Genomic DNA, 19,851 nt, shown 5'->3' with positions numbered 1-19,851 from the left:
ACCATGAAAAAGTTGATTTATTTCCATAATTCCATCAATAATGTTAAACTGTCATGGATTGTAGATTCATGGCCCAGTTTTTTTTAACTATTCCAATCATTAAATTGTTTATTTTTACACATTTTGGTCTTCCAGCTCAAAAAAAACATGAATTGGGGAATTCACATCATTAGAATATTGTAATAAAATCACAATTTTCTTCATCAAAATTTGTTTCACATCAGTGCACATCAAATCAGTTGAACTTTGGTACTTTCTACACAACATGCAATGTTCAATACTTGGTTAGGACTCTCTCTGTCTTAATATTATTAATAATAACGGCCATGAAGCGTTTAACATTGAAGTCAATGGCAGAAACAGTGCATGGGAGTAATGGAAGGCCAGATATCCTTGATGCTTTGCCGTCAGCTGTTTTTGTATAGCTGACCTGGTGTCCCACACTTCCCTCTTCAATATACCCGAAGATTTCCATGCCACGTTTTGGTGTTAACTCACCAGTTTAATTCTAACTCAACAGAAATTAAACCCCATTCATTTTCAATGGGGATTCATTTCTGGTTATTTAGAATTAAACTGGTGAGTTAGCGCAAAAACGTGGCATGGAAATCTACAGGGTATATTGAAGAGTGAAGTGTGGGGTACCAGGTCAACAAACAAGAACAGCTGACAGCAAAGCATCAAGGATATCTGGGCTTCCATAACTGCCATGCACTGTTTTTCCATTGACTTCAATGTTAAACGCATCATGGCCATTATGAAGACAGAGAATGTCCTAACCAAGTATTGACCATTGCATGTTATGTAGAAAGTACCAAATTTCAACTGATATAATGTGACCCGAATTTTGATGAAGAAAAATGTGATTTTATATCAATATTCTAATAATGCGAATTCCCCAATTCATGGGTTTTTTGAGCTGGAAGGCCAACGTATATAAAAAGAAAAAAAATAATGTTTGCAATAGTTAAAAAACTGGGCCATGAATCTACAATCCATGACAGTTTAACATTATTGATGGAATTATGGAAATAAATCAACTTTTTCATGGTATTCTAATAAAAAGGCCTGGAGCTGTATGTATGCATGTATGTGCGTGTGTGTGTGTGTGAGTGCGCTTGCATGTGTGTGTGTTTGTGTTTGTTTGAGAGAGAGAGATGTGCAAGCAGCTTCAAAAACAGACTTCCATGACACACTGACAGTCATTTTCTCAGTATAGTTCCTTTATTGTGCAAAGGCTTGACCTCTCCCTAGCTGGAACATACAAAAACAGTGTATGACGTCAAAACAGTGATGGAACACACCAAGAACTTAACACCAATAAAAACCGGTTTGTGCTTATACCAAACAGTAACAAAATATAATAAAACATAATTATAGAATAAAACGATCACAATTAAAGTTTTTTTGTTGACTCTCCCTCATGCATGATCTAATTGTACGACCCTAAAATCAATAAATAAATTAACTTCTCATGGGGACATAGGCAGCTTCAAAAACAACCAGTTCACGTCATGATGACTTGTTGTGAAGCTGCAGATATAAAAATCTACGAGTTATCAGTTTAAAAAAAAAAAAACTACTTTAAAAGGCAGCATCCCTTCTCACACCCAAGTGCCATTTTGGAAAAAAAGAGAAAGAGAGAGAAAAAAACTACAACTGAGGAAAAAAGTAAGGTAGCCTTTCAAAAGCAGGCTGACAAACTTTCTGTGTGAAGAAAAAACAAGCAAACAATTAAACTACAGTACCCATAAGTCAGTTGGGCAGGCTGGCAGTGTGTGACATCAGCAGTTAACACATCAGGCCACCGGGTGGCAGCAGTAGCATGATAATCAGTCCGTCATATGCAACAGGAATGGCATTTGCAAATCTCATCCAAGGAAAATGTTGCTCGAGCCAATGCTTTAACGGCACTGAGAAGAATCGATCCCTGTGCTTATATCATGGACAGTAAAGGGTACCACACAGACACTGTGTTGTGTTCTGTGGCCAAGTAGACACCAGACTACCATATGCAACAGAAATGGCATGATGAGCTTCACACCTGATCTCCAATGCTGCATGTTAACAGCAGTAGCAATGCAGTAGCACCTGCGTGCCATGCGTTTATACAGTAGAGAGCACGCTGTGTGGGGCGCTTCAGTCGGAACAGCAGTTGGGGCAGGAGGCAGGATCATGTCCAAAGTCCTGTTTCACATCCCTGCTGCTGCTGGTGGTGGTAGTGGTGGTGCACACGTGTCACTTCCTGTGGCAGTGCTGACTTCCTGGTAGAGGGACGCGAGAGATTGTCTGGTCTAGTGTGCCGTGGGGTTCTTTCCATTCTCCAAACTCCCATCCTCTATCCTTGTGCCTGCAGCTTCGTGGTGACGTCGCAAGACTTAATTTACGACACAAGTTCAATTCAATAACTCGCAAAAGCGCAATTCAAAGGCCTTTTTTTCTCATTTGCAATCAGGATGTTGAATGGGGGAAAAGTCCCCTCAAAAATTGTTGTGGCTAGGCTAACAGCGGGGAAACGTAATTGTTTTCTCCACAGGAAGGCAGGGATTTGGCGAACCTAGAGGCCACAAGCACAGATGGAGGACAGGAGTCTGGATATTGGAACGTACCCAAGCTGTCACAGTCAACAGTGGATGGGAGCCGTCGAGCCGAGGTCACCATTGACAAGTGTGGAGTGGAATGGAATGTAACGATAGCTAGTCTGCACTACAAAGCAAAAAAGGCAGTAACGGCACAGAGCTCCAACTTGAGTATAATGACTTTAAAATGATCCTGTAGTACAGTCTAAGTAGTTTTGGGGAGATAATTGACATGCAGCAGTTTTGTTACTTCATATTACCACCTATTGTGCAGATTAATCATTTTATTAAAATTTAATATTTGATATATATGTCATTTAAGTCATAGTAACACACAACAAAACGCAGTTACTGCCTTTTTGCTTTGTAGGGCAGTAGTGGCCGGCACACACAGGTAGCATTTCTCAAACAAAAAAAACTATATAGGAAGTGATGGAGCACACGTAACTTGTAGTGCAGGAAAAGTGTGTGTGTGTGTGTTGGGAGGACACTGTCTGGTTCCCTCCAAGTGTATCATGCATTGGTCCCGTTCTCCACCTCTGCCCTGTTTGGGGTGCAGGTCGAACAAGGTGGTTTTTAGGGTTCAGTGTGTCAAGTGTTTTTTTTTTCTCCTTTGCTTATTTGGGGGTGGGGTGGGGCAGGGACGAATCATGACTCCATGGGCCCCTGGGCCAGACAACAAGAAAGGGCCCCCTCCAGATGTTAGAGACCCTACATTGTTGGGCATTCAGGTGTTTTCCCCCTGAAAATATGTGAAAATAGAGTTGTTAAAAGTGTGATTTTACACAACATGAGAATGGAAATTTAGAGGATTGGGCATCAGGGCCCTCTGGATTCTTGGGCCCCTGGGCCTGGGCCCGGTAGGCCCTTGCAGTAATCCATCCTTGGGGTGGGGGGATGGGGTCCAGGGTTCAGACGGAGGGCTGCTGGTTGTGTGCGAGTCATGTTAGGTGTCCACTGTTAGATTTGGGGGTCGTCTGTGTTGTGTGTCAGTCGGTGGGGGGGGGGGGGGGGGGGGTGCTGTCGAGCCTGAGGATGGCGTTTTTGGGGGTGTCCCCCGTGTGTCAGACAAGGGGTTGCCCGTTGTGCCTGAGGCTGGTGTTGTTAGGGTTGTCCACCCTTTGTCAGACAGAGGGGCCGTAGGCTGGCGTTTTGGGGGGGGGTGCTGTCGGGCCTGAGGATGGCGTTTTTGGGGGTGTCCCCCGTGTGTCAGACAAGGGGTTGCCCGTTGTGCCTGAGGCTGGTGTTTTTAGGGGTGTCCACCCTGTGTCAGACAGAGGGGCCGTAGGCTGGCGTTTTGGGGGGGGGGTTGTCGGGCCTGAGGATGGCGTTTTTGGGGGTGTCCCCCGGTGTGCCGCAGGCTGATGGTTTTGGGGGTCCACTGTGTGATTTTTGGAGGAACTGTTGGGGCTGAGGATGACGTTTTTGGGGGTGGGTGGTGTGTCAGATGGGGGGCTGTCCGTTGCGCCGTATTCTGGTGTTTTTTTTGGGTCCGGGGGGGTCAGACGGGGGGTTGCCCGTTGTGCCGGAGGCTGGTGGTTTTGGGGGGGTGGGGGGGGGGGGGTTGTCCGTTGCTCCTGTGTCAGACGGGCGGCTGGGCGTTTTGGGGGGTCCGGGGAGGTCAGACGGGCGGCTGCCCGTTGTGCCGCAGGCTGGGGTTTTGGGGGGGGGGTCAGACGGGCGGCTGCCCGTTGTGCCGCAGGCTGGTGTAGGGCCAGAGCAGCTGCTGGATGGTCATCCAGGAGTCCCCCGTGCCCACGGGAGCCGCGTCGGCCGCCGGCTGCAGCACCAGGCTGGCCAGCACGGCCAGCAGGCACGCCAGCACCACCAGGGCCAATGCCCACATCCACACACCACGTCCAGGCACGCCCACACCCTGAAGACCCACGCCCAGACCCAGCCCCGGGCGCCAGGACGGGAGGTAGGAGGACCAGGAGGAGGTGGAGGAGGAGGAGGAGGTGGAGGAGGAGGGGTGAGTTGAGGAGGAGGTGGAGGAGATGGAGGTGCGATGAGGCTCGGGCGTGTTGTGTGCGGAGGGAGGCGGCGACTGGTCTTTGGTTGGGCTTGAGGACTGGCTTTGCCTGGAGGAGGAGAGAGGAGAGGAGAGGAGAGGGGGGAGAGGAGAGGGTAGAGAGGAAGAGGAGAGAGGGTGTGAGAGGAAGAGGAGAGAGGGGAGAGGAGAGGAGAGGGGGAAGAGGAGAGGGTGGAAGAGGAGAGGGTAGAGGAGAGAGGGAGAGGAGAAAGGGGAGAAGGAGAGGAGAGATGGAAGAGGAGAGAGAGGACAGAAGAGGAGAGAGGGAAGACAGAAGAGGACAGAAGAGGAGAGAGGGAAGACAGAAAAGAAGCGATGGAGAAGGGAGAGTATGGGGATAGAGACATAGAAAAGAAGGTGAGGAGAGAGAATGGATAGAAAAGAAGAGAACAAGAGAGAGAAAAGAAGGGTTGTGGGGTAGAGAAGTACGAGTATGGAGACAGACACATAAGAGAAGAGAAGACAGACAGAAATTAAAGAAAAGTCAGACGATTCTGTTAATGTAACGGAGTTATGATGTAGCAGATAGAGAGCTTGTATTGGCGGAGCAGCTGAGAGGTTAAGCGTTGAGAGAAAGAATGACCCAATCTGAAGAAAAAAAGGGGAAAAAATAGTCAAGACTACCAAGACAAAAGACCAAGCTCAGCAGATTTGGTTAAAAACAAACAATCCATGATCAGTTCAGAACCGTAAGCCCAAGATCCCAAAAATGAGATTAGATGAGATGAGAGAAGAGAGTTGGTGTGTCCAGCTGAGCGAATATGATATGACGTTTCCATAAGAATGGATTGTTGCATAAACAGTAGCACTTAGCGACCAAACGGCTGCAATGGAAAAGCTACAGACTTAGCTGCCAGAGGCTATGGGGGGGATTAGCCACAATGGATGACTAGCGCACACGCACGCGCGCACACACACGCACGCGCACACACACGCACGCGCACACACACACAAGAGAAGAGGTTGAAGGTCAGGTCAAGGCTGCTAAGCCTCCTGCAAGGAAAGTGAAGGGATTAGCAACAAATGTTCAGAGCATAGCCTACCCAACCCTGTCTTGTGAAAACACCTGACCCATGTCAGAGAGCAGAGGGAACAGTCACTTACTGATGTCTTTTAAAGGTGCACACATTATATGGCGAAATTCAACCCAATTCATGTCAATTTAAAATGATTGAGTTTTTGAAAACCACAACTGTAAAAATGTACACTGACAATCTTCCAAATAGCAAACACAATTTAAAAATAAAGGTTCAGAAAATACTACACACTGCTTAGTTTTTTTCCCCATTGTATTTTCTTGGAGCGAAAGAAATAAAATAAGAAAAAAAGAACAGTGTGCAGTGTTATCCGTGTTCCTGTGTTCAAGTTTGTTGCTGTGGCAACTGAAGTTTTCATCTAACCAGCTAGTCCAAGACTGAGACTGCGTGCACTTTTGAAAGAGAACAAGGCCCAAGAGTTATGGACAAGAGGCACCTGTCAGGAAGCAAGATGTTAGAACCAGGGGAGAGAAGAAACGTCAGCAATGGAGGTTAAGCGATGAGGCCCCAAGAGGAAATAGCTTGATGTGTACAGTGTTGCCAGATGTGTCTGACCAAATCCCGCCCAAAAGCTTCTCAAAAACCGCCAAAATGTGCTAAATTCCGCCCAAATTCAACAAATTACATTGACTTTTATGGGCCAAAAACGGCTGAAAAAAAAAAAAAAAAAAAAAAAAAAAAAAAGAAAAAAAAAACGCCAAATGGCCAATTTTCCCGGTTTTTACCCGCAGACGCTCATCCCAAGTAGCCCAATTCGCCCAATCTGGCAACACTGGATGTGTATGTAGAGGCGATGGGCAGGTGTGGGGTGTGCATAGGGGTGTGCATCTCATTATGTAAACTTCCATCCTCACCTTGGGCTTGTGGCCTAATGCTTTGTGTGCCCCACCTCCACGGAGATAACAAAGTTTCGCCACGGTCAGCCTAGTCACAACAACTTTTGGGGGACTTTTTCCCCACTCAAAATCCCAATTGCAAATGAGAAAATGACCAATGATTACAATTACCACTGAAAGGCCACATGTACAAGGCGAGAACTAGAGTTCAGATAATGGGATGGACCCTGTTGTACCCTACAGGAATCAACACAGGAGCTGGAAGCCAAAGAGGAAAAGATGAGAGATGAGATGAGAGCTACCTTGCTGAAAAGGAAAAAAAGCACAAGTCTGTCCCTCTCCTGCACCCGCCACCACACCCATATGCGGATGGCCACGGACACACAGACTCGCTCGCACACGACACACAAAAGCAGAGCGTTTAAAGCGGACTTCCTCTTCACACACGCACAGACACATACGCACGCACGCACACAGGGACAGACACACACACACACACACACACACACACACACACACACACACAATTGAAGCAGGCTGCAGTTTGTGTATTTCTCACTAACATCTTGAGTGGCAGTATAAGGGAGGTGAGCTTGTTGCCAAGCTCAGTCAGGCTGGACTTCCTCCTCTCCACCACCACCGGCTGCTCTTCACGCCGCTCCTCCTCCGAGTGGGAGTCTGTGTCGTACGCAAACCTGGCAATCCAAGTCAGTCACATTACATTACAGTTCATTTGAGAGTGTTGTAAGCTGACCTGGCAACCCAAGTCAGTCACATTACATTACAGTTCATTTGAGAGTGTTGTAAGCTGACCTGGCAACCCAAGTCAGTCACATTACATTACAGTAGAGGATGACATTTTTCAGGAATTCCTGTGGGTCCCGCGTGTCCTGCGGGATTCCCGCGGGATGGGAGTCAAAATTTTAAAGATGAACAGGAGCGGGCAGGAGTGGGAATAAAGATGAATGGGAGCGGGCAGGAGCGGGAATAAAAATGAATGAGACCGGGAATGCTTGCTTATTTTTTCATTAAAAAAACCTATGAAACGGGAGTGGGATTGATTTTGAGTGGGAGTGGGCAGGATTGGGAGACATTCTTTTCAGGAAGGGATGGGATGGGATTTGTTTCTTTTACTCCACTCCGGGACGAGACGGGATTTTTTTTCCGGGACCGGGATGGGACGGGAGTGAAAATCCACTCCCGTGTCATGCTCTGCATTACAGTTCATTTGAGAGTGTTGTAAGCTGACCTGGCAACCCAAGTCAGTCACATTTCATTACAGTTCATTTGAGAGTGTTGTAAGCTGACCTGGCAACCCAAGTCAGTCACATGTACATCTCAAATTACATTCAATTTGTGAGTCAGTGCTGTGGCCAAACTTGCTGTAGCCAAAGTCAATCACATAAATATCACAAACAGACTTGTCAGACGCGGCACATTACACAGACTATACTGGTCCCTAAATTGGTCCCACCTGGCACAAGTTGGTCACAAACACAAATATCATACGCACACACACAGTCACAAATACAGTACACACATGCAGGCTTGTCCAACACGTAGGGCTGCACGATTATGGGAAAAATCATAATCACATATTATTAATCACGATTATTTTGCAGATTTTTTTGAAAATTATAACAAGATGAAATATAACCAAGAATTAATTACATACGGGATAAGCAAAATAAAATGAATTGTAATAATTATGTAAAGGCAATAGTATGAAACTTTGGTGGACAGATTTATGGTCAGAAACACCAGTCTGTCAGTATGTTCTGTCTTCAAAGATGCTCTCAAAGGTAGGTCACTATTACCACGATTAAATCACGATTGAAATCATGACTTCGACTTCACGATTTTCGATTATTTTCGATTATTTGTGCAGCCCTACCAACACGTCACAAAAACACTTCAATTGGTTCCTCCTGGTGTCTCCGTTGGGTGGTAAGGCACATGCATTGCCAGCTCCAACTGATCACAGCTCAATGTGGAAAGAAGCAAATTCAGTGGTATTGTACTGTACTCCATGTTGTTCATGATGCATGTGAAGCAACCACTGATGATGCCCGTGATGGAAATGGCGAGAACAACAACAATTTAAACTTAACCATCTTGCCGTGTTGAAATTTGTCTTAAAATGTGTACATAAAATTAGGAAATTCTATTTTTTCCTCAAAATATTTAGCATTAATCTGAATTCCACGACTCCATCTTCCTGCCCATCACAGATACAGAACACTAGATGGGGCTTTGGAACCCAAGTGTCAACTGGAATGTTCTGTATCTATGACGACCTAACCAGCCTCACAGCAACGTTGATCAAGCTTCAGGCCTCAAATGAAAGGCAACTCCTCAGTGCTTGCAGTGGGGGGGACTCAGGAGAACCCAGTTCCCCTTCCTCATAATTTTCACAACTCATAGCTTATCTTCTGTGGCACATTTTATAAGTTCAAAACCAGTTTTTCAAAATGCGTGCAGGCAATAGGCCTACAAAAACCTGAGTTGTACCGATTTGGTACTGATGACACTGTCGGTAAATCAGGGTTCCTGCACTTCTTTTTGGATGGTATTTTCGGACGATAAGGGTTCCTGCACCTCTTTTTTCCCACTTCAAGCACTATGTCTGACAGGCTGATAGTCATCATGGGCACGGTGGCAGGCTGTCGGGTAGGAAACGATGCCAATCGGCTCTACCCATCAAAACAAAACACTGTATGAAATTCCACGCATCAATGGTTGCTTTCAAGCACAAGAGGAAATAGCCAGGTTCCTGTAACTGAAAAGTAAACTGGCAGGTTATTGCACCATTACAGTTAGCTGACACTTTTATACAAAGCGACTTAGTTATTTACAGGGCATTGGTTACAGTCCCTGGAGCAATGTGGGATTAGGTGCCTTGCTCAAGAGCACTTTAGCCATGGATTGAGGGAGGTGTGGGGACAGGTAAGGGTGGGATTCGATCTGGCAACCTTCTGAATTATGTTTTCTTTGCTGTATGAGGGGTACCTCTGGCTTTACCGATGAATGAGGAAATAAGGGTGCCAATACAGCAGGCTGATGGTTAAAGGCTCAGTCCTCGGAGGAAGGTTGAAGTGCCGTTTGAGCAAGGCACCTAATCCCACCACACATTGCTTCAGGGGCTGGAATCAATTCTGTACCTAACTAATGGTTACAGTGACTAAAATATTTATCCACTTGGTAGAGGCTCTACAGGTGTCAGCGTTGCCTTACCGATTGGGGTAGGAGGGGGAAGAGGAGTCCTCCATGTTGTTCCGCGGCCCCTCGCCATCGGGCCAGCCCCCGGAACTCACGAAGCGCTTCAGGGGCGGACGCTGGCCCCCACCTCCACCTTTCCTGTTAGTCAGAAGTTTGACATTTTAAGTTTATTCATTCAACAAAAGGTAAGGCATTTATTTATAACATTTAAGAAAAATGAAAAAATATAAGATCATAGCCATGAGGTTCATTTCCATCTTTTGTACTTTGACAGGTTGATTGATGGTTAGGTCAGTTTATTTTTCATTAGAGATCATGTACCATTTCATTTCAAACATATACTGTTGCCATTTCATACAGACTGGAGAGTAAGGCTGGGGACATGCTTGGGGAAATGCAGCTTTCTAGCAAAAACCTGGGCATGTCAAGCATGGGCAGTCATGGGTGAGCAGTTAGGGCGTCAGACTTGCAACCCAGAGGTTGCCGGTTTGACTCCCAACCCGCCAGGTTGGTGGGGGGAGTAATCAACCAGTGCTCTCCCCCATCCTCCTCCATGACTGAGGTACCCTGAGCATGGTACCGTCCCACCGCACTGCTCCCCATGGGGCGCCACTGAGGGCTGCCCCCTTGCACGGGTGAGGCATAAATGCAATTTCGTTGTGTGCAGTGTGCAGTGTTCACTTGTGTGCTGTGGAGTGCTGTGTCACAATGACAATGGGAGTTGGAGTTTCCCAATGGGCTTTCACTTTCACTTTCAAAACCATTATATATTTAGGACCTGTAGAGCATGCTATTGTCAAAGCAGCAGGGCTTGACACTGGCACCTGCCAACCGGCCAAATGCTGGTAAAACTTGGCTGTGGCTGGTAATACTTTCAGTGTCACTAGCCAATTTGGCTGGCAGCTTATTTCTTGGTATGACATACCCATCATAGTAGCCTGTATGCTGTTATTTGCCCCTTGTGTATCAATTGTTTGTATTTAAGTTCAAGAAAAAGCTCAGCAACTCAGTTTCTATTTGTTTGATATACTTCCATGTAGAAAGCTCTACACTCATCTTGCTTTAGCACCTCATCTTCTGAGGTTAGACATACACCATCATGATAAAGAAGACGAAAGAACAATATAAAATCTGTGGCTAGTGGAATAACTGAAAGGCTAGTGATTCACGAAAACCACCAGCCACAGTGGCTGGTGGGTGAAAAGGTTAATGTCAAGCCCTGCAAAGCAGCATTACACATTTTGGAATGCTTGGACATTCTTACTGTCCAACGCCAGTTACATAGCATTAGAGTCCACACTCTGGGCCTATTGGTCCGCCATTAGACAGTTTGAGCCTCCCGGGCACCCGTAACTCTCATTGCCTCTGCCTTTTGTCATTAGCAATGCCCATAATGTGTACACGTGCATGCCCTGTCCTTTTCACATTCCCTTTTTGGCGACTTGACAATGCAAAACTAATAGGCTCATAGGCTGACAGCTGAAGGGAGAGGTTTGCATCACATTTGACTAGGTGCTGCCGAGAGTGAGAGCTGATCTCATATGGGCCTGGGTTGTAAGATCAATATGTTCCCATATTTTGACCAGGAGTCCCTGGCAGAACAAGGATTTTTATAAGTAATTTGAAAGTTGCCCCTTTATTCTACGAAGGCCAAACGGCTGTAACCGGTCAGCGTTTTTATATCTGTATACCCCAATGTTGAATTGAAACCATTGCTATGTGAATGTGAATTGGTTTTGCTACGTACCATGGCTGTCTCCTGCCGTTCTCTCCATCGCCAGAATCCGGAGATTTAGACTACAGGGGACACATACAGCACAGAGGAAGACGGAGTTAGTTAGGACATTAATAACAGGTTATGCACTAACCTTAGGACATTAATAACATGTTATGCACTAACCATAGGACATTAATAACATGTTATGCACTAACCATAGGACATTAATAACATGTTATGCACTAACCATAGGACAATAATAACATGTTATGCACTAACCATAGGACATTAATAACATGTTATGCACTAACCTTAGGAAATTAATAACATGTTATGCACTAACCTTAGGACATTAATAACAGGTTATGCACTAACCTTAGGACATTAATAACATGTTATGCACTAACCATAGGACATTAATAACAGGTTATGCACTAACCTTAGGACATTAATAACATGTTATGCACTAACCATAGGATATTAATAACATGTTATGCACTAACCATAGGATATTAATAACATGTTATGCACTAACCATAGGACATTAATAACATGTTATGCACTAACCTTAGGACATTAATAACATGCTATGCACTAACCTTAGGACATTAATAACAGGTTATGCACTAACCTTAGGACATTAATAACAGGTTATGCACTAACCTTAGGACATTAATAACAGGTTATGCACTAACCTTAGGACATTAATAACATGTTATGCACTAACCATAGGACATTAATAACATGTTATGCACTAACCTTAGGACATTAATAACATGTTATGCACTAACCATAGGACATTAATAACATGTTATGCACTAACCTTAGGACATTAATAACATGTTAAGCACTAACCATAGATTATTAATAACATGCTATGCCCCGACCATAGGACATTAATAAAATGTCATACACTAACCTTAGGACATTAATAACATGTTATGCACTAACCTTAGGACACTAATAACATGCTATGCACTATGGACATTAACGCAATGCGTGCAACAATGGATTGAGTATTTAGGGCCATTTAGTGTGTGTGTGCATGTGTGTGTGTGTGTGTGTGTGAGCGAGAGAAAGTGAGAGGTGTGTGTGTGTCTGAGAGTGTAAGTAAGAGTGAGGTGTGTGTGTGTGTGTGTGTGTGTGTGTGTGTGTGTGTGTGTGTGTGTGTGTGTGTGTGTGTGTGTGTGTGTGTGTGTGTGTGTGTGTGTGTGTGTGAGAGTGAAAGTGAAAGTGAGAGTGAGGTGTGTGTGTGTGTCTGTGAGAGTGAGGTGTGTGTGTGTGTCTGTGAGAGTGAGGTGTGTGTGTGTGTGTCTGTGTTCGCTCACCATGACGGCGATGCTGACCCGGCGTGATGAGGACGGCTGCCAGATGCATGATGGGAAATAACAGACATTTCAGAGTCAACATTACACATCTCACTTGCAACACACACGCACAAGCAGACATACACACGCGCAGACACGCAGACACACACGCACGCGCACACACACACACACACACACACACACACACGCAGACACGCAGACACGTACACACGCAGACACACACATGCACACACACACACACACACACACACACACACACACACACACACACACACACACACACACACATACAGAACACACACAGAACACACACACACACACACACACACACAGTATTTCCCTTACAAGAGGATGCGGAGTACTGGTCTTAGCTTTGCCACCCGACTTAACTGTCACACACTTGCACTTACGGGCATGGGTACGGGCACGCACACGCACATGCACACAAAGCCTGTATTGCTCACACACACACACACACAGTATTGTTCCAGGGGTGGAGAGTCCCGGTGTGAAAGTGACGCCAGCTAATTTGATTTAGCCCTGAGGCCCACAGCAGAGCCCAGGCCATTTCCATGTAAGGGCTACTTAAACAAATCCAACTCAGCAGCAGAGACACACGAGAAACACTCTCCCTCACAGCACCTTAACATGTTCTAAGGTTAGTGTATAACATGTTATTATCATTACCATTTCCATGTAGGGCTACTTAAACAAAACCAACACAGCAGCAGAGAGATAGGAGAAACACTCTCCCTTCACACCATAGGACCAAGGCCAAACCTCAGATAAATACTAGCAGCAATAACAGTCGACAGAGCAATTTAAGTCAAAATAACAAACATTCTCCCTTATACATGGGTTCTCAGTGTTTATCAACACAATGTTATGAAGAGGGGCAAGACACCGGCAGCCAACCCCATGAGCTAATTTTTTGACCGACAGCGGTTTCCAACAATCAGAGGTTGAGTTGTGCGCAGCTAGGTTCGCGCAGTCAGGTTATAAACAAAATTTAGAACCCATGTATAGCACTCAGGTCAAACCATTTGTCAACATTAGTAACGCTAGTCCACATAGCTTTGATAAATTTAATATAACAAACACTCCCCCTCAAAACATAGAACCAAGGCCAAACCTGAGATGAATACTAGCAGTTATATCGGTCTGTACTCTGTAGCTCACAATATGTTTAACATAACAAAAAATAAAGTACCAGTCAACCCTGAAACAAATAACAGTAATTGTACAGTAATTAAGTCAATATTATGACATTTCTTTATGCAGTCAATCTTAACGAAAAGTGTCCAGTCAAGCTCATGCTTGAAGTCAACTTTAACTGACAAAAACCTCTAATACAAATTTAAACATGACCCACCTTGTAGTATTGTGATCCAGACTGCTTCTTAAGCCTCGACATGTCATCTGTTCAAAATTAGGAAAAAAGAAGACTTTCAGTGCAAATATGTCTTTATTTATGCCATGACCTCACCACTGGCCACCTTTGTACTTGTACGCACCGTTGTATGAAGATGCCTTGAAAGGTGCTATTTAAAACCAAATTTTATTCTTTGCTTTTTTGTGGGCAGTGGCGGCTTGATGGTTAGGGACTGTGTCTTGGAATCAGAGGGTTGCATGTTCGAATCCCATACCATCCATGGCTGAGTGAGGTGCCCTTGAGCAAGGCACCTAACCCCACACTGCTCCAGGGACTGTAACCAATACCCTGTACTAATTATAAGTAGCTTTGGATGAAAGCATCACCCAAGTGTAATGTAATGTAATGAGTCCCAATAGCACCTGTTGGTGTTCAGGAGGCTCCTTAGAGTGTTTATGTGTGTGTGTGTGTGTGTGTGTGTGTGTGTGTGTGTGTGTGTGTGTGTGTGTGTGTGTGTGTGTGTGTGTGTGTGTGTGTGTGTGTGTGTGTGTGTGTGTGTGTGTGTGTGTGTGTGTGTGTTCACCTCTGTCGCTGTGTGTACCAAACGACCGCTCGCTGTTGGATACTGACTCCCGTAGCTCCACCAGTTCTGCGTGCTCCTTGGTGTAGGTTCTCCTCAAGTTCTCCACATGCTGGATCATCACCTCCACCGCCTTGCCCACGCGACTCTCCTGAGGGGGAGATGAAGGGGCATTAACACACACACACACACACACACACCCTTACCCACGCGACTCTCCTGAAGAAGAGAGATGAAGGGGCATTAACACACACACACACACACACACACACACACACACACACACACACACAAGCACACACACACACACACACAAGCACATGCGCACACACACACACACACACAAGCGCACACACACACACACACACACACACACACACACACACATGCGCGCACAAGCACACACACAAGCACACACACACACAAGCGCACACACACACACACACACACACACACACACACACACACACACACACACACACACACACACACACACACACACACACACACACACACAAGCGCACACACACACACACACACACACACACACAAACACACTGCCGCAGCTTTACCCAGGCGACTCTCCTATGGCGAATATAAACAGTCATGGGCAAACCAGATTCATCTCTCTGACACACCTGGTTTATAGCACATAGTGTTTCTGATCTGGACTGGATGAGGATGTCGATGTTCACACACACAAACACACCCATATTGCTCTCACACACACACTGAATCATCACCTCCACTGCCTGACCAACAGTACTGTACAGGGACGTCAAAACACACACACACACACACACACACACACACACACACACACACACACGCACACACGCAGACACGCAGACATGCACACACGCCTGGTGTATGGCTCCTAGTGTTTCCGATCTGCTTGACACAGATGTTCAACTTCACTCACTCTCTTACACACACACACACACACACACCTGGTGTATTGCTCCTAGTGTTTCCGATCTGCTTGACACCCGGACCATGGACTGGATAAGGATGTCCAGGTTCTTCTGTAGTCTCTGGATGATCTCCACTGATTGGCTGTCGTCCTCACACAGTGGACTCAGGGCCTGGGGAGAGCAGACACACACAGACAGACACACACACATGGCCGTAGCCAGCCATGTGAAGTAGGCGAGGTCCATAATTTTATTATTAATATAAAATATACATTAAAAATGAATTCATAAAATAAATAAATATAGGCTACACAGGCCTATATATAGGGCCCTCCTCTATGACTGTATAGGCCTAATGTGAAATAGTAAATATTTAGACATGTATACTAATAAATATGTTGTAGTTTTCAGCCAACTCAGCCTATTCCCTTTGAATGGCTATGCTTTGGTATCATGCCTCTTTTATTATAAACAGCATCCTCCCAGTCAGTAAAGCCCTTTGTAAGGAAACTAAAGCTTGACCCTGAAGTTGCACAAAGCTACATCCTCAGATGGCAAGTTGCTCAGCCATTTTTCTCCCAATGAAATTACACTTCAGCTGTTTTCCTCCAAAGATACAGGGATAGCTATCTCTGTAGTGTAAACCACCTATTTTGGAGTAAACTATTTCTTCCTAGAGTCGCATCAAACGTTTTGCTTTTATTTAGTTGTTATAGTTCTTCACAAGCGCAGAAGAAAGAAAAGTAGCCTATCCTCCGCGCTCCTGAGCCATCTGATGCGTCACGGCTATGCAGACACAGTAGTCACGGGAGCCTCTTCAGGTGTGTGGATATTTTACTGCGATTGACTCTGACGAAGACGTGGCAACGTCGATAGTCTTGGCACTTGTCCAAATTAACAGGAAAATATCCACCTGAAGATGTTCCGGTGACCTCCTCTGTCAGTATATATCACATGCTTTACAATTTACAATCAATTACCTTTCACGGATATCCTGCTTTTTAACTTTATGCAGCAGCCGGCCTTCTTAAAATAATGACTCAAATGGCTTTTTAAGACACCATAGCCTACTTGTTCCGCATGAGCTTTATGTAGGCTATACAACGGTTGGCTTTCTGTTAGCGGATATCTCACCAAGCGCGGGCTTTCTGATGGCGGAGATCTCACCAAGCGCGTGCTTAATGGGCGCGTTCGTGACGGCACATTACTGCGCAGGCTGCACACGCACACTTTGCCATTTCGATGCATTTTTCCAACCAGAAAGCATGGTAATTTTGCGTTGCGCAATGCTCTGTCACGAACGCGACCAAACACAATTGCGATGTCGGCTGAGTTGCGTTCTCTCCCACGAGTCGCACCACTTGCGATATTAATCAATCTTGTTTACTCTCAAAAATAGAACACAAAGGCAAAACTAGAACACATAGCACATGGATGTTAACCACAGTTTGCAAAGGACGCTTCACAAAGGTTTATAGATGTTGTTGTGTGTTTCAGTTGGTCATATTTGCCGTTAAAATAATAATAATAATAATAATAAACTCTCAAGATAGGCGAGGTCCGGACCTCGCTAGCCTCAAATGTAACTACGGCCATGCACACACACACACATTAATAATGGACAACAAACACACATGCATGCATACGCACACACATCTCTCCACACACACACACATGTGTAGCAGTCCTTGGCATCTGGCCACCTCCTTGCGAATATGCTCCTTGGACACACACACACACACACGCACAACCAATCACACCAGACACACACACACACACCTCTCCGCACACACGCATGGATGCATACACACACACACCTCTCTGCACACACGCACGCATACACACACACACCTCTCCACACACATGTGCACACACACACACACACACCCACCTGTAGCAGTCCTTGGCAGCTGGCCACCTCCAGATAGACCACACACACACACAGACACACACACACACGCACAGCAGTCTTTGGCAGCTGGTGACCTCCTTGCCTATGTTCTCCTATGAGAAACATACATACACCCCCCTCACTCACACACACACACACACACACACGCGCACACACACACACACACACACACACACACACACACACACACACACACACACACCCCTACCTGTAGCAGTCCTTGGCAGCTGGCGACCTCCTTGCGTACATTCTCCTCTGCCAGGTCACGTGACCTCTCCTCCAGCCTCAGCCTCTTCTCCAGGGTGTACATGTCACACTTGAAGCTCAGAGACAGGCGATGGAACTCCGTCTGAAACACACACACACAGACACAATCAATAAAGTCACACTTGAAGCTCAGAGACAGACGATGGAACTCAGTCTGAAACACGCACGCGCGCACGCGCACACGCACACGCACACGCACACACACACACACACGCGCACACGCACACGCACACACACGACGCATGCGGAAATGCACACACAAATGAAGCTAGAAACTCTGTGGCAGTTGATGGGAAACGTACCATTTTCATCACCATGTTCCAAATCACTGGGATGACACAGTTTATATAAACACACACACACACACCCACCCACACACACACCCAGCCATCTATCTTATTGACAGCTAAATGCAATACATCTTAGTCAGCTACATGCATTGACCCCTGTCCCCGCTCAAGCACGCAAAGCAACGCTAAAACATGAACCCTCTTCAAGAAGGAAAGGCAACGCCACGCTAAAACACACAGAAGTGGTTAGACTGCCTTCACAGCAGCATAGAAGATGCAGCGAAAATGAAAGTTAATCATGTCAAGCTTGGCAATGTGGCTTGGCAATAGCCATTGCGCTAAACCTCAAGCCCGCCTGGTTCAGTCTCACTGTACTGATGTATCATTTTCATTGTATGTGTATGTAGTGACAATATTTCATTCACTTCTACAAACCCAAAGCTACACTCTGGAATAACTTGCATTGACACAGAAGTGGTTAGACTGCATTGCCAGCAGGTAGAAGCGGAAATGAAAGTAAATAATGCACATGCTTGGCAACATACACACACACGCCTATTTTTTTTTCCTGGCTTGGTCTCCACTTTATGTTGCATTTTGTAACAGCTTCATTCTCAAGCTTCAATCTTATGGTACAATGTATGATTCTTGTTCTACTAACTCAAAGCTACCGTGTGCACACTCTAGGACAGTGTTTCCCAACCTTTTTTGTCTTGCGTACCCCCTAAGCCTTTTGGTTTTACCATGAGTACCCCTGCACTTATGCTCTATGTCTCTTCCCCTATCCCAATGTGACTATGCTCCATTCATTTTACATTTTTCCAAGTACCCCCTGCAGTGTGCTCACGTACCCCTAGTGGTACACGTACCCCTGGTTGGGAAACACTGCTCTAGAGTCAAATCTTCAAGATTATTTTGTGTCAGACATGGATGTTGAAGTGTGTTGTGCTGTAAAACAGCTGATGTTGAGGTGTGACCTTCCTGCCAATATTGATAGGTTGGTCACACATCCACAACAACATCAGCCGTTTTAAAGCACGACACCTTTCAACATCCATCTGACCCTCTGATGAAGACGGAAGTCTTACCGTCGAAACATGGTAAAGGTAAAAGATGAAATGACTGAAACAAAAGAAACTTAAAGGGACACTGTGTGAGATTTTTAGTTGTTTATTTCCAGAATTTATGCTGCCCATTCACTAATGTTACCTTTTTCATGAATACTTACCACCACCATCAAATTCTAAGTATTCATTATGACTGGAAAAATTGCACTTTTCATACACGAAAAGGGGGCTCTTCTCCATTGTCCGCCATTTTGAATTTCCTAAAATAGCCATTTTTAGCTGCAAAAATGACTGTAATTGGACCATACTAGAAAATATTTGTTTATTACTTAGTAAACTTTCATGTAAAGATCAATTTTGGCAATAGGGAGCCTAGTTTCAATGAGCAGCATAGTTGCAGTACCTTTTTTGACCATTTCCTGCACAGTGCCCCTTTAAATATAATAATCATGATGATTTGAAGCTTGGAAGAACGATTACTTCAAATCATGTGGTTGTTTTCTGGACTGATGGGCAACAAAACTTTGAAAGGGCACAATACTGCCTCCTTGTATCACGATACAGTATCGTGACTCTGTATCACGATTTCTCGGTTCGATACAATATCGTTACAGCCCAAATACATACATGTACAAACCTACCTTCTAAATGTCTGAAACAAAAGAAACTTAAAGATTGAAGGTGTAACCTGAAGACATAGT

The 19,851-nt window shown here is 45.2% G+C and overlaps 1 protein-coding gene across 1 annotated transcript in view; it reads right to left on the bottom strand.

Annotated features, from left to right (window-relative positions):
• Window positions 1–4,241: 4,241 nt before the first annotated feature.
• Window positions 4,242–19,851, bottom strand: part of lrmp (lymphoid-restricted membrane protein) — a 73,670-nt gene continuing 58,060 nt past the window's right edge. Inside the window, exons 30-38 of the mRNA XM_063217772.1 lie at window positions 17,735–17,875; window positions 15,651–15,785; window positions 14,704–14,851; window positions 14,121–14,167; window positions 12,749–12,784; window positions 11,451–11,500; window positions 9,719–9,841; window positions 7,048–7,179; window positions 4,242–4,660 (exon numbers count right to left, since the gene is read on the bottom strand). Of these exons, the coding sequence (XP_063073842.1) occupies window positions 4,252–4,660; window positions 7,048–7,179; window positions 9,719–9,841; window positions 11,451–11,500; window positions 12,749–12,784; window positions 14,121–14,167; window positions 14,704–14,851; window positions 15,651–15,785; window positions 17,735–17,875 (1,221 nt within the window). The 3' untranslated portion in view covers window positions 4,242–4,251. The remainder of the gene's footprint in view (window positions 4,661–7,047; window positions 7,180–9,718; window positions 9,842–11,450; window positions 11,501–12,748; window positions 12,785–14,120; window positions 14,168–14,703; window positions 14,852–15,650; window positions 15,786–17,734; window positions 17,876–19,851) is intronic.

The sequence above is a fragment of the Engraulis encrasicolus genome, chromosome 15, assembly GCF_034702125.1.
Source record: "Engraulis encrasicolus isolate BLACKSEA-1 chromosome 15, IST_EnEncr_1.0, whole genome shotgun sequence".
In the NCBI taxonomy this organism is placed as follows: Eukaryota; Metazoa; Chordata; class Actinopteri; order Clupeiformes; family Engraulidae; genus Engraulis; species Engraulis encrasicolus.
Note: the sequence above shows the minus strand (reverse complement) of the source record. Positions and strands in the feature narration are given on the sequence as shown.